Raw genomic sequence first — 13,435 nt, 5'->3', positions numbered from 1 at the left:
CCCCCACACCCCACGCCCCCCCCCTCCAGTCGTGCCAGCAGCGCACTCGAGGCTGCGCCGGCAGAAATAATTAATGAGCCCCCACTCCCGCGACCCTCAGCAAATGGACAGGAAGCGCGGCCGTATCGATCGGGACGCACGAGGGCTGGCGCCAGGCTGGGGCCCTGTGGTTTTTCCCGGCGCTCGCACAGAGAGGACACAGGGGGGCGTGGGGGGGTGTCACCTGGTTCCTGACACCTCCAGTCCGAGTTGTTTGAGCCGGGGGTTCAGTCACCTGAAGGACGACGCAGAGATGGATGGATAGACATAATGGATGGAGTGACAGAGAGAGAGAGAGAGAGAAAAGAATGGAAAGAGGTCTGTGAGAAGCTATAACCCCCAAAAGCTAAACCTCATTAAAGCACCGTCGCCCCTGGTAACCATGCACTGCACTCTCCAGCCGCCGGCCGTCACTGAAATATTCATCCTCGCCCCGAGCAAACACACACAGGCTGTAAGAGAGCCAAAAAAATGGAAATGGAGAGGAATAAAGAGGCGACAGGCCTCAGCGCCTCCCTACACCCTCAGACTGCTCTGCATATGCTAACGAAAGCAAATAACTTTGGCGTGTTGCACAGAATACACCTTTTTTACATCAGGCAGGAGAGCACTTTTTTTTTTAAACATCGCTGTATTAAGTGAAACTGAGGGAAATATGACCCCCCCTCAGTGTTTCATTTGGAAACAGAGTCATGCATATTTTTACTCTACATGAAAGGGGGTTTATTTTGGGGTTTAGTTTGTTTTTGTGTTGTGACAGTACCCACAGGGCATGGGGGCGGCGGGGGGGTTAGGGGGTGAGCTAGGGGGCCCAATGACAGAAAGACTATGCCCCTAGATCATGAGTCTCCCGAACCCGACACTGTCTCTGTTTGGCTCATAGAGATGATTTTCGTGGTTTGCATGAGTGCAACCCGAGTATGCCGTTGACAAGAAGGCTGAGCTTACACAAATGACGGGGGGTGGGAGCGCGGTGGCCCCCCCAACCCTTGCCCCACGCACCCCCGCCTCCCTGCATGGTGTAATTACAGCTGGGTGCTGGAGTCAGCCAACGCAGCAAACCAATTCCCGCTGAGCCCCCCCATACAGCAAGGGAAGAGTTTACTTTCTCTCCTCCCCATACCCCTACCCCCACCCCCACAGAGGAAACCAAATGGGTGGCACAGCAAGGCCACCCATTCTGCACTGCTGGAGAGCTCCACATCCATCTCTAGACCACTTCCAAACTGGAAAAACCTGCATTTCCATTGGTATCTCCCCTCCCCTGAGCTGCTGATAGCCCACCTACCCAGTGACATCACATTTAGGACTGGGGGGTTTTCCCTATATATGTTTGCAGGCTATCCCCCTGGATTTACCCATCACATTTGTATTTCAGCTCAGGCTTAGAACAAACAAACAAACCCATTCTGGGTGTGGTCCGGCTGGTACAGCAGGCCCAGGGCAGCAGGAGGAGTTGTGTGACACTGCCGCCCAGCTAACGTGATGGCAGTCTCTACAGTGTGACAGCTCAGAGCAGGACGCTCTTGCCGTTCCAGTTCACCTCGCGGCGAACACCTGCTCACTTGCCCTCCTCCCAGCACAGCGGCCGTGAGCAATGTGCTATTTCGCCTGAATAAAAATGGCTTGACAGCCTTTAACTGCCTGTTAACGAGTGCCGCTCGATGAACGGTGCCCGATCATCACGCCTTGTACTGACGCCCCCCCCCCGTGCTACTCAAGTGGCTGGCCTCGCTTGCTCCGCACTTGCGGGCCACATGCCTCATTCACCTGATGGATCCGACGGCTGCCACGGGAGATGGCCCATTAGGTGAGTAATGGTGGCCGCCGCGGCAGGACAGAGCAGGGAGACACGCCCGTCGCTGGCTCCATTTGCACGCTGCGTTATCCCCTCGCACTGCGCTAACACAGACATCATTACAGCGTGCTGCCGGTGCCGTGTCCGAGGATAGATGCTAGAGTATTTAGCGATTACGCTTCTCTTCCTGAGCGGACCGACTGCAGCCCTTAAGCCAAATACTGATGGCTTCTTCACATATCTGCACTGGGAAGCAGCGAATATGACCACGGCTGATCCTCAGGGTGTTTTCACTCAGTCACAACAGTAATGGGAGGTTTAACCACATGAGAGCTTACAGTTAATACAGCATTGTTTTAATATCCAACCAGTTTAAATGGCATCCGACATTTTCTATACTTAAAATTTACAGCACGGAGGAAATCAGTATTTATGCACTTCCCCCAAACCAAACCAGGCCATGTGGTTGGAATCTGCTACTACTAATTTTTTCCGTTGTGGACGTGAAGCATTTTCTCTCCACCAGAGGGCGATACCAGCCATTTAATCTCTACTCCCAACACTAATTCCGGGCTTTATCTGAGGCACCCTCTTAGTTCTTAGTCCTGAGCAGGGAGCCTCTCCAGATACCATATTCCTTAATTTACATTCTACTGTCATTTTTCTTATTCCTGGGAAGTCAAATGTTAAAGGTTATATAAAAAATTATAGGCCGCTCAAGTTTACAGGGTTGCCTAGGCATTCCAAGAGGACCTCAGTGGATTAGACCTCTGTGCCTGTGATCAGTAGGCTGCCAGTTCTAATCACATCACTGACAGAATAGTCACGTGTTAGTTGGGTCCTTGAACCAGGCCCTCAGGCCCCTGTAAAATGCTCCATTGGTGCTGGATGGACAGGTAACACTACAATCAGACCTCAAGCTTTGCTCTCACCTCGATGTGTATGTGTGTGTGGAAAAAAGAGAGAGAGCAAGAGCAGATATGTGAAAAAAACACATTCCAGTATACTTGTTCCCATACTTGTACAAATGGAAAATAGAAATTTCATTTTCATATTTGGGCCCATTTATGATACCTAATGAATGCTGTGTCCTCACACCACCAGTAAAACAGCTGAAATACACCCACCAACTGCACCCTATTTTATACTTCAAACAGCTGGAATCAGGGGATGAGCAGGTGTGTGTGTGTGTGTGTGTGTGCTTGGGTTTGTATTCCCCACAATGTGGGGCTCAAATGTCTTCAAAATGTGGTAAATACTCCCCACAATACGAACCTCAAAGTTACAAAACTCTAAATGCGATTAAAAAACTAAAAATGCCACAAGTCAGGTATTTAGTTTGGTTACTTATGGTTAAGGCTAGGGCTGCGTCAGGGTTAAGGGTGTTATTGTTGGGATTAGGGTTTCGCCCTTAGAAATAAATGGATAGTCCCCATAATGACAGTGTGTGTCTGTCTGTGTGTATCTGAATCTGTGTGTGTATCTATCTGTGTGGATTTATCTATGTGTGTGTATATATCTGTGTACATGTGTATCTGTGTGCGTGTATGTGTGTGTGTGTATGTGCGTGCATATCTGTGTGTGTGTATGTGCGTGTATATCTGTGTGCGTGTATCTGTGTGTGTGTGTGTGCGTGTGCATGTATCTGTGTGTGTGTGTGTGTGTGTGTGTGTGCGTGTATCTGTGCCTATGGCTCCCGACGCCCCCTTATGTCTATGTGGAAGTAGCAGTCCCAGCTGTGATGAGGGGCCATGGCTGAAGCTCCTTTGGCTCTGTGTCCCTCATCACATCCTCAGCCCAGAGCACTATGTTGTTCCCCAGATTAACAGCTCGGATGGGGAACTGGTATCAGCCCTGAAAAACGCGACGCGAGCGCCCAAAATGTACGGGAGTTACCGTGCAGACCGGACCTGGTTCTGATGGTGGGCTGAGCCCCGGGCGGGGAGCGTCCGGGGCTGGGCGCGCACGACGGAACAGCACCTCTCACTGGCCGGGGAAGGGTCGAGCAACCGCTCACAGCTTCTGAAAATGAAGTTAAAATACAAAGAAAATAAAAGTTCAGTCAGCCACTGGTGTCACCCCGTGCACATGGCGGTCACCCGCATTTCGGGGCACCCTACACTAATAACACCCATTAAAAACGTACTATAAGTACATTTCGGCCGTTTTCTGTGGAAATATCCCATCTAAATCAATTACCTATCAAATAAAAATGCTGAAATGCGCGGCGGGAATGTGTTTCATGAGGGGGTTACGCGCTGCCGCTGCTCACCCTTAGCGCCCAGCGGGTTTTCAAAAAGGCGGACGGCGACGATGAGCCCCGTGTGTGGAAACGGGGGCGGCAGGGAAAGAGCGAAACGCGGGGCGCCGTGAAGCGCGGAGCGGGAGGACTGTGCGTGGATCGAGTCGTGGCTCTAACCAGGCGGCTGCGCCTGCAGCAGGACGCGGGCTGTGGAGGCGCCTTTCCCCCGAGGGGGTCCCGCGTCCCCCGCCCCCACCGCGCCCCGCACACGCAGGGCGGCTCCTGCCCACAGCGGCCCGCGGCTGTGCGGAAATGACACAGCGGGCGAGCGGCGTCACGTCACGGGCACGGCGCAGGGAGAAAAACACGGAGAGCAGCGCAGCGCCGCCGCCACGGCCGCGGCCGACAGACGTGCACGCCGATCCGCCGTGGGAAGGCTGCGCCACATCGCCAAGGTGAGCCTCGCTACTGCAGCAGGGGTTTTTATCCAGGGGAGCGGTTACGCGGAGGGGCAGGGGAGACCCGTCCGGGGGTTATTTTAACGCCGCGTCACGCAGCAGGAATCCCCGAAATCATAAAAAGCCATGAGGAAATGGGCGTGGGCTGCAAACTGCCAGCACGGATCGCCACGATCGCTTTTTAATCTTTTTAATATCATAGGAATCCAAAGTTTAGCGAGGAAGGTGTAAAAAAGTACGATGAGAGAGGCTGGGGGCGGTGGAAAAACGAGGTACGTCGCTGTCGGGTTGTTGTGGTTCGTGGGTCGCTAGTGGAGGAATGAGGAAGTGGAGTGACCGGGAGTCACGGAGAGACACGGAGTCACAGCGCCCCCCGGCGCCCCCGGCGAGTCCCTGCATTACACCTGACTCAGCGCGGTCCCGACTCTTTGCGGTCACACGTGTATGAGTGACTCCTGGTTTTCCAAACCTGGGTGTGGGTATGTCCGTGTGTTCAAACTGCAGGCAGCATCTCTGTAACTGTGCATCCAACTTAAACAGTGCTGGCTTCTGACACTTTAAAAACTGACTGGCAGAATGTGATAGGATGCGTCATCCTGCTGTGTTGGTCTTCCTAGGACATGAATTCATCCTGCTATGGGGAGAACTCAGATGACGAGGCTCCTGAGAGAGGTGAGGGAGAGCCTTTGGTTCTGTGTGTTCCGCTGTGCTGTGTTTGCTGGCACTAGCTCACCTGGTTCTTATGTTCCTGCACTGTTGTTGATCCTGCGAGCCCGGACCCTATGGGCTGGATCAACCTGACTCATAAAACTGCCACATTTCCAACAATAAGATGAGAGACTGTGGTGGTTCAGCAGCAGCATAGGATTATGGGATTATTATAGTGCATGTCCAAAACTCCTCAGGTGCATGACACGTTAGTTATATGGTAATTGTTTTCTTGTTAGTTCACAAAGACTTGAGCACAAACCCAGTAGACTGGTCCTGTGTCTGCTGCAGAGGGGGTTCGCCGTGTCAAAGTAGAGAGGGAGATGGAGGACTGTGCAGAGGGCGGAGTTGCTAATGGTCCGGGAAAGCGTGCCGCCGAGCAGGCTGGGGAAGGACCGGGCTCGGAACCAGACCTGCCAGGCAGCGCCAAAAGGGTCAAGGTGTCCGCAGAGGTGAGAAACCAAAACACAACCCGCTGACCCAAATTGCCCCTTTAACCAGAAAGTACAGAACTGGGGGAGGGAAACCTGACCTAAAGTGTATCTTTTATAGAGTGTAATTTTGCATATAATATGTGTTGATTTGCATAAAATGTATTTGTAATGTTAACTTGCAATATAAATCCTCAGACAGTGTATCTAACATGTTCATGACAAATCACCAACTCAGAAAGCCAGGTTCATTAGGATAGTTGCAGTTCTGTCTTGCTGTGATCAGGCTTGTTCCCAGCACAAAGATAAAAAGAGGGGAAAAAAAACCACAGTAAGATGTAATCTGCTTCAGTGTTTTTGTGTTGGTATCATTGCACAAAATCTCTACTTTTATGTCTTGTTTGTACGTCAGCACTGCCACAGTTCACTGTTTAGACAGGACGCTTTCGTTTCTCCGTGACACACTGTCTCACCTTTTCTGGAGGCTCGTTTGACTGCTGTAGCTTGGATCTCCTGTTACTCAGCTGCTCAGCACCTTCCCCTGTGCCTGCTGTGACTCACTGCATACATTCAGTGCTGCTCAGGAGTCTGTCACTGACTGGGGCTGTGCTGTATTGGCCTAAATCATTACACAAGCAGTGTTTGACAAAACAGAGGGTTACGGTGTTCTTTAGTCCTCTTGCTGTGACACAGAGCTGTGAGAACTGATGAGCCCGGATTGAACTCTCACACTCCTTTTTCATGCCAAAGTATAAGCAATGACACAATGGCATGCTTTTATTTTGTACTGCTGGACAAATTGCGAGACTGTGCTTGTGCAGAATTTAGATCAGTCTGTTTTCCCCTTGCGCAGGGTGTCCGAACAGGGGATCACCTGCAGGGGAAGAACCCGGAGCATGTGCCCAGATCGCAGCTGCCCGGTCTGACGTCGTCGCTGGACAACAAGGACTCTTCACATGAGAAGACCATAGCGTCCTACAGGAAGCCACTGTACAGCATCTCGCACCGAATCACTGAGAAGAAAGCGGCTTCTGGGCTGGAGCAGCAGCCCCAGCATGAACTCAGAGGATGGCTGGGGTATGGCGGCCTTCTGTTTCCCCGGCCCGGCAGCGGGGAGCACGGCCAGCGCGAATCCGGCACAGCCCCTTCCTCCGCCGGAGCCAGCCCCACCTCTGTCGCCGAGAACGACTCCCACCTCTACCCGCTGATCGAGAAGATGTTCTTCATTCTCAACAGTCTCAACTCCAGCATGACCCAGCTGCACAGCAAGGTGGACCTGCTTTCACTGGAGGTGACCCGCATCAAGCGGCGGATCAGTCCCTCTGACCTGGTAGCTGAGTTCCAGCCTCCTCCAGAGTACCAGCTAACTAGTGAGGAGCTGCGCCAGCTGGTGGATCAGACGTCCTCAGCTGGAGAGCTTGGCTGCCGCCTCCTGGTGCAGCTTTTCCCTGAGCTCTTCACCGTGGAGGAATATGGCAGGAGCTGTGCAGCGTGCGGCGTCACCAACAAGCGGACCCTGGATTCTCTGCACCTGCAGCTCATACGCAACTATGTGGAGTTCTGCTTTCCGTTGGTCAAGAATGGAAACAGCTGGCAAACGGAGTGCTTGCCCCAAATCAATGACTTCTTTAACCGCTTCTGGGCCCAGAAGGACATGGAGAGTGGGGGGGTAGCTGGGAGGAGGACTTCTGTAGGGCTGGGACTCGGGTTCGAAGTGAATTCCAATCAGGCCTGCCACTACATCGATGAGGACGGACAGGATGAAAGCCTGTCATTGGAGACCAGGGACGACAACGTTGGCAACAGCAGCAGTAACATGGTGTCTGACCTCGTATTCGATGCGCAGGAGGTTGGTGAGGATCTTGATGAGCTCTCATCCCCGGGGGACTTTGCAGTTTTCTTAATGCATCGGCTTTTCCCAGAAGTCTTTGAGGAGGGGAAGCTCCCAGAGGGATATACTGCTTATAATGGAGCTGGAAAGCTGCTCTTAGATGCTGATCGACTGGAGATTATCAGGAAATATATGGAGGCCAACTTTCCAGATGTTCCTGAGGACAGATGGCTGCAGCAGTGCATCCAGCGTATGGAGGAGGCTCTGGAGAGCACCCATGGTAACGGCAGTGAGCCAGAGGTGGTGCGGGATGAGAGTTTCGATGCAGCGAGTCTGCCTGATGATGTGTCCATCATTAAGATTGGGGATTTCTGTGAGTACGAGAGACCAAGCCGCAGGTCAAAAAAATCATGGCTGGTTCCTATCGACTTTGACAGAATGGACATCCCGGCACCAGACTTTGACGCGCCGCAGGAGTACCTACTGACTAAGGAGCAGTTGAGGAGCAACTACGAGTGCAGCCTATCCATCGGGAACTTTGCCTCACGGCTGTTGGTTCTGATGTTCCCGGAGCTCTTCACTTATGAGAACACGCGCAAGCACTACAACTGCAGCGGCTCGCTGGGCAAGAAGCAGCTGGACCCGGTTCGCATCAAGCTCATCCGACACTACGTGCAGATGGTCTATCCCAGAGCGAAGAATGACAGGGTCTGGACCTTGGAGTTTGTGGGGAAGCTGGATGAGCGCTGCCGGAGACGGGACACGGAGCAGCGGCGGTCCTACCAGCAGCAGCGCAAGGTATATGTCCCCGAGCCCGAATCCGAATCCAGGGACTCGATACCAGCAGGCCAGCTTGGCACCGAGCGCTTTAAGGAGGACCTTGAGATTCCCCCTCTGCCTCCTGAGAAAAGCAGCAAGGACTTCTGCAAGATCCCCCTGGAGGAGCTGAGCATCACGGCCCCAGACTTTCCCGTGCCTTCAGCCTACTTGCTTTCAGACTCCGAGGTGCGCGAGATCGTCCAGCAGAGCCTCTCTGTTGGCAACTTCGCGGCGCGGCTCCTGGTCCGCCTGTTCCCCGAGCTCTTCACGCAGGAAAACCTACGGCTGCAGTACAACCACTCAGGTGCCTGCAACAAAAAGCAGTTGGACCCGGTGCGTCTGCGGCTCATCCGGCACTACGTGGAGGCTGTGTACCCCGTGGACAAGATGGAGGAAGTGTGGCACTACGAATGTGTGCCCAGCATCGACGAGCGCTGCCGGCGCCCTAATCGCAAAAAGTGCGACATCCTGAAGAAAGCCAAACGCTCCAGCAGCACCGGGTCCTATTTATGAAGCTGCTTCTGCCAGCAGTATTTGCTAACAAACCTTATGATTTGCACAAAGGCGTAGACTGAGAGGAGGACAATGCTTACAGGGGTCTCCCATTGATTTAGGCCAATTTATTATAGGATTCCATAGTATTTTCTATAGTCCTGTGGTACATATTTTTTGAACTACATAGAGCACCAGACAGCATAGTTTAATTAGGACACTATAACTTTGATTTTATCGAGATGGTAGACTTTATTTATATATATGCCAAAAATAATATTGCTGTAGCTAATTCTAACTTTGAATCAGGAGTTTATCGTATGTTGTTATGCTGATGGTCTAATGACAGTAACTGTAAATACAGAACTGAGAACACAATGAAAATGTAGAGGCTCAGAGAAACAGAGACTTAAGCGAGTAGAAGTGTGTTTACACTTTGGTACACATACAGCTGGCTTGGATCAGTATCTGGTACCAGTGGTTTTGATTAAATGTCTAACATTCTTACAGGATTGGTTTGTCTAGCTGTAACCATAGAGATAGGTCATATCGCTCTTCGCCTGAGTATAGTCGACTCTCCATTGCCTAAGAGTTCAGGTAGATATACTTCCATACCATAGTACTAACTTTGATGTGTATGTAATGCTATCACAGGACAGACCTGTGCACTGTGCACCTGAGCAGAAGGTGCTAACAACAGTATTACTGCCTTTTAAGTTTGTCTTGCCTGGGCCTGTAAACTGCAGGCAGAGGGGTATCACCTACACAGTGCACTCACTGCCAGCAGGGGGCAGTGTCAAGGTGAAGCCAATGCTTCAAGACCGTAAAAGTAACAGTAATGCACGTGGCTGAAGGGGCCGACTGCACTTTGTGTGGAGGAAGGTGGCAGGTTAACCTTGTTGTTCTTCATGCACTGACCGTTTCTTAAAACTTTAACTGAGCTTATTATCGAGTCCTTAAAGACTGTATGTTTCTTCTGTCCACAATCCGATGTAATGCCACCGCCCCTATCCTTTTTGAAACTATGGTACACATCTGTCACAAACTAGTTTGTAAGTAAAGGCAAAACGCAGTAGCAGTGTGTGTCATTGTTATTCCTCAAGAAGGAAGGCTCTCTGCATCGTGGGGAGGCGGCTTGGCGTGACGCACCATGTGATCGTTTCTCTGCACCACCAGCCGTGTCGTCAAAATGTGTCACATTAATATCAGTCTCATTCACATGATCTGAGACCATGTACTAGCACAGACACCCAGCCCAAGCAACCTCAGGACTGTGCTGTACACACTCTCAAACAAATACCAGCTAATTGCCGTTTTCATAACACAACAAACACACTCAAACACTGCTTGTGGCTTTTAATTACATTTAAAAAGAGAATCATTGGTGTTACAAAAGTTGTATTAACGGACATAGTCAAACATCACCAATGACCACATAGTGACCACATAACACCGTGCCAGTGTCCAATCCAGGGCCTGTTTCCATGCCGACAATCTGGCCACCATCATTGCCTGTGGGTCTCTGTCTTGGGAAGCCGGAGGTGTTTCCAGCGCCTCAGCACCACCTTGTGCTTCTCTGTGGTCTCCGTCGCCTCGGCTGCTGCCTGGAACACGACTCTCATCAGGGTCACCATGCCCGTCTCTGCGTTGTTCTCAAGTACCAGGTCCAGGGTGTCCCCAATGGAGACCTGGCAGGGCAGGCAGGACAGATTTAGCACCTGTCACACCTTTACCCATGATCCTCTCTTCCTCCAATAGCTACGATCTCGGGTGTTTTAGAAATGACTGCAGCAGATCTAAGATCAGGTCTCAGTCCAAGGTTCTTGAGTAATGGAGAACTACGGATTGTAACTCATGATGAATAGGCAATTGCAACAGGTTGTAGGTGAACAGAAAATAGACAAAGACTAGGATCCCAGTAGCCAGTGACCTCCTCTGGCAGCATATCTCTGGCTAACATTCAGTCACTGGACATTAAAGTGTTTCCCAATCCACATAGACTGTCTGGGTGGAAGCAAAAACGTGGACCGTCTGTAGGTCCCTGAGGACCGGATTGGGAAACACTGATCTAGAGGAAGGCCGATATTGCAGAGACATGAGGAGCTGCTGTGTCATGCCAGCTCTCTGTATTCCAGCTTCCCATTTACAGGCCTGAGCTGGAGCTTGTGGAGATGAGGTGAGCGCGTGTGCCGTGTGCCGTGGAGGGGAGAGAGAGACTGCAGCATGGGTTTAATTCTGTGGACCGGACCACGTTCAGGGACTTTTTATCTGATCTGGACAAGTCACAGAATTAATTTACATTTTATTTAATTAGCAGATCCCTTTAACTGAAGTAACATTGAAGTGAGAAAGCAGAGTCGCCCATTCCCTGGTGCTCAAGGGCCCAGTGCTGACATCACTCTGCTGACCCTGGGAGTAAAACCAGCAACCTTCTGATCACAAGTACAGAGTCTAACCCACTGAGCCACACGCCGCACCTGAAACCCCACACAGCAGCAGCTGGGACGGCCAGCAGTAGCTGTAGGACGCTGCACACCATCCCAGGCAAGCTCAATGCTTCTAGCACACAACAGAACGGGAAGACCTTTCAACAAGCTCTTCACCTTCATCTTCAATCCTAACCCACAAGGCAGTGTGCTAAAACTGCACCGCACTGATGATAACGCTCCAACCACAGGTCTGCTGACGACTGCACCAGCACAGACCTGACCATCAATGACGAGACGGTCTACAGGAGCTTTGGCCCCAAGTATCAGCAAGACCAAGTACTAGCAAGTCACTGGCTCCAGGAAGCTGAAACTGCCCACACTCTCCATGGTGGGATTCTGGCCGTTGACATTGTTACTTACTATTGGCTGCTGTACTTATTTTGTATTTCATTTTGTGTTTGTTTTACAGTTGTCTAGCAGGGTACATAACCCATACCGCTCTGGCAAAACATTCAGCCGACATTCAGTCTCTTTGCACTTTACGTAGATGTTAAATAATGGTGAGGAATTTAAGCCACTTGGGACAGCAGCTTATGATGAGCAGGTTAATGAGGCGACCACCTAGTATATTTGTTTAGTTACCATGGAAGCATTTTTTTTGGGGGGGGGGGGGGGTCTCACTCACCGTCTTGCTTTTCTTCATGAGTGGCTGTCCATTAAGCCTCAGTCTGTTCTGGTAAAACGCGTCGTCAATTTTGCTGAAGGAAACGGAGAGCATTTCTTCAGACAAAGAGCAAAGGGTGTCAGGAATAGGGGCTGGCTTGCACTGCAGAGGCCAACTGCTCCACTCCCCCCCCTCCCCTCCCCCTCCCCCTCATCATTTAGCCCTCTAATTACTCACTGTCGGGGCACATCCAGGCCTGCCCTGATGATGAGGTCATAACGAAGGGACGGCACAACTCGCTCCTGGTCTTTGTAGTTTCTTGGCAGATTAGGGTCATCTTCAGGTTCTTCTTCATCACTGGCCTCTAGGTCGGTATCTTCGTCTTCATCCTCCTCTCCAGCCGCATGCTTTTTATTTTTACTGCCAGTTTTTGAGTCCCTGCTGCCTTTATACCTCACAGGGGCCACAGGCCACACCTGGGGATATTTCCTAGATTCACTTGCCCCTGATGTGCCGGAATAGAAACCAAACCGGACCAGTGATGCTGTGCAGGGACTCCAGCCCAAACGGACTGGATCTGGCGAGAGCCGTCTTGTGGGGAGCCGTCCAATAGACCGCCTGATATGCAGAATCTGCATCCATAACCGGCTCATGGTCCCGCCTGGACACATACCATAGCACAGCAACAAGCAATTTCCGAGTGACACTTCCAGTACAGTACAATCAAAGCCAAAAAATTATATTCTAGCCTTATCGTAACTTCAGTGAACTAGATGCATATTATTGATGCTTTATAATGTATACCAGTGTGCACGAGTGCCTGCGGACTAGTTTGTTACTCATACCAGCACCACCATGTTCATATACTACCTCCCCGGCTGGAAATCTGATACGTCTCGGAAAATACATACATTTCTGAAAGCCCTTAATCGTTTTATATACCAAACCTCCACAGTTAAAAAGTATAAATTCCTGCATACCTCCGACATGCCCGTAGCCGCTCAGTATAGTGCCAAACACACTGTCCTAAACCAGCTACACGTGTGCCGTATAGCCAGGATAAGGACACTCCAGCTAACTTAATCATCTTCCATGCCTCCAGTGTAGTTGCGGGTATGGTTTTCACCTTCGGTCGCTGCGCTCTTTCACCCTCATGATGAAGTCATAAAAATGCGACAGAGACGAACACCGAGCAACGGGCGCCCCCTGACGGGCACTAACCAAAGCGGCGCGGCGCGACCGGTAGACGCGCGCACTCAGGTCCCATAAACGCTGCGCAGTCACGTGCGGCTTTCAGCGTGATAAAAACCATGACAATACAACATTAGAGGTCGCTACAAGACCGAAAAATGCAGATCTGTCCTGCCGTTTATATACAATTTTGTTTGTAATCGTGTGTATAAAAATACGTGTCGTAAGAGTCAAAAACATGCAAAAAGAACCTGAAAAAACCTATTCATCAGAGCGTCATATATTGTCTTGTTGCATAAACAATGCCTATTTTAATCTGAGAACGCATCATAA

The 13,435-nt window shown here is 51.0% G+C and overlaps 3 protein-coding genes across 12 annotated transcripts in view; 1 reads left to right on the top strand and 2 right to left on the bottom strand.

Moving 5' to 3' along the window:
* sobpa (sine oculis binding protein homolog (Drosophila) a) overlaps positions 1-4,340 on the bottom strand; it is a 72,168-nt gene extending 67,828 nt beyond the window's left edge. Inside the window, exons 1-3 of one of the 6 annotated variants that reach the window (XM_072699387.1) lie at positions 4,037-4,052; positions 3,748-3,859; positions 224-274 (exon numbers count right to left, since the gene is read on the bottom strand). The gene's annotated coding sequence lies outside the window, so the exon portion shown is untranslated. Of the gene's footprint in view, positions 1-140; positions 275-3,747; positions 3,860-4,036 lie in introns of those variants that run through there. The other 5 variants (XM_023834653.2, XM_023834651.2, XM_072699385.1 and 2 more) reach the window with 5 other exon arrangements.
* A 42-nt stretch (positions 4,341-4,382) lies between these two features.
* Positions 4,383-9,893, top strand: bend3 (BEN domain containing 3). 2 transcript variants are annotated; one of them, XM_023834656.2, is made up of 4 exons: positions 4,383-4,534; positions 5,155-5,209; positions 5,537-5,697; positions 6,530-9,893. In XM_023834656.2, the coding sequence occupies exons 2-4, from the start codon at positions 5,158-5,160 to the stop codon at positions 8,837-8,839; spliced, it is 2,523 nt and encodes an 840-aa protein (XP_023690424.2). In that variant the 5' UTR covers positions 4,383-4,534; positions 5,155-5,157; the 3' UTR covers positions 8,840-9,893. The 2 variants fall into 2 exon arrangements, with proteins under 2 accessions (XP_023690424.2, XP_023690425.1); XM_023834657.2 differs by having other exon boundaries at positions 4,422-4,534; positions 5,485-5,697.
* A 266-nt stretch (positions 9,894-10,159) lies between these two features.
* Positions 10,160-13,131, bottom strand: mtres1 (mitochondrial transcription rescue factor 1). 4 transcript variants are annotated; one of them, XM_023834666.2, is made up of 4 exons: positions 13,038-13,131; positions 12,149-12,529; positions 11,933-12,005; positions 10,160-10,506 (listed from the first exon to the last, which is right to left on the bottom strand). In XM_023834666.2, exons 1-4 carry the CDS (start codon positions 13,064-13,066, stop codon positions 10,324-10,326), a joined length of 666 nt encoding a protein of 221 aa, XP_023690434.2. In that variant the 5' UTR covers positions 13,067-13,131; the 3' UTR covers positions 10,160-10,323. The 4 variants fall into 4 exon arrangements, with proteins under 4 accessions (XP_023690434.2, XP_023690430.2, XP_023690433.2 ...); XM_023834662.2 differs by having other exon boundaries at positions 12,892-13,120; XM_023834665.2 differs by having other exon boundaries at positions 12,149-12,572; positions 12,892-13,109.
* Between the last annotated feature and the right edge of the window lie 304 nt (positions 13,132-13,435).

This window comes from Paramormyrops kingsleyae, chromosome 14 (assembly GCF_048594095.1).
Source record: "Paramormyrops kingsleyae isolate MSU_618 chromosome 14, PKINGS_0.4, whole genome shotgun sequence".
Taxonomy (NCBI): Eukaryota; Metazoa; Chordata; class Actinopteri; order Osteoglossiformes; family Mormyridae; genus Paramormyrops; species Paramormyrops kingsleyae.
Note: the sequence above shows the minus strand (reverse complement) of the source record. Positions and strands in the feature narration are given on the sequence as shown.

Bases quoted from the DNA above. Each gene is read 5' to 3' on its own strand.
- mtres1 (XM_023834662.2), bottom strand. From the start codon at position 12,998: ATGATTAAGTTAGCTGGAGTGTCCTTATCCTGGCTATACGGCACACGT. The intron at 12,530-12,891 runs GTATGCAGGAAT...TCTGCATATCAG, and splicing joins CGGCTACGGGCATGTCGGAG to GCGGTCTATTGGACGGCTCC. The intron at 10,507-11,932 runs GTGAGTGAGACC...CTGCCCTGCCAG, and splicing joins TCATGAAGAAAAGCAAGACG to GTCTCCATTGGGGACACCCT.
- bend3 (XM_023834656.2), top strand. From the start codon at position 5,158: ATGAATTCATCCTGCTATGGGGAGAACTCAGATGACGAGGCTCCTGAG. The intron at 5,210-5,536 runs GTGAGGGAGAGC...TGTCTGCTGCAG, and splicing joins TGACGAGGCTCCTGAGAGAG to AGGGGGTTCGCCGTGTCAAA. The intron at 5,698-6,529 runs GTGAGAAACCAA...CCCCTTGCGCAG, and splicing joins GGGTCAAGGTGTCCGCAGAG to GGTGTCCGAACAGGGGATCA.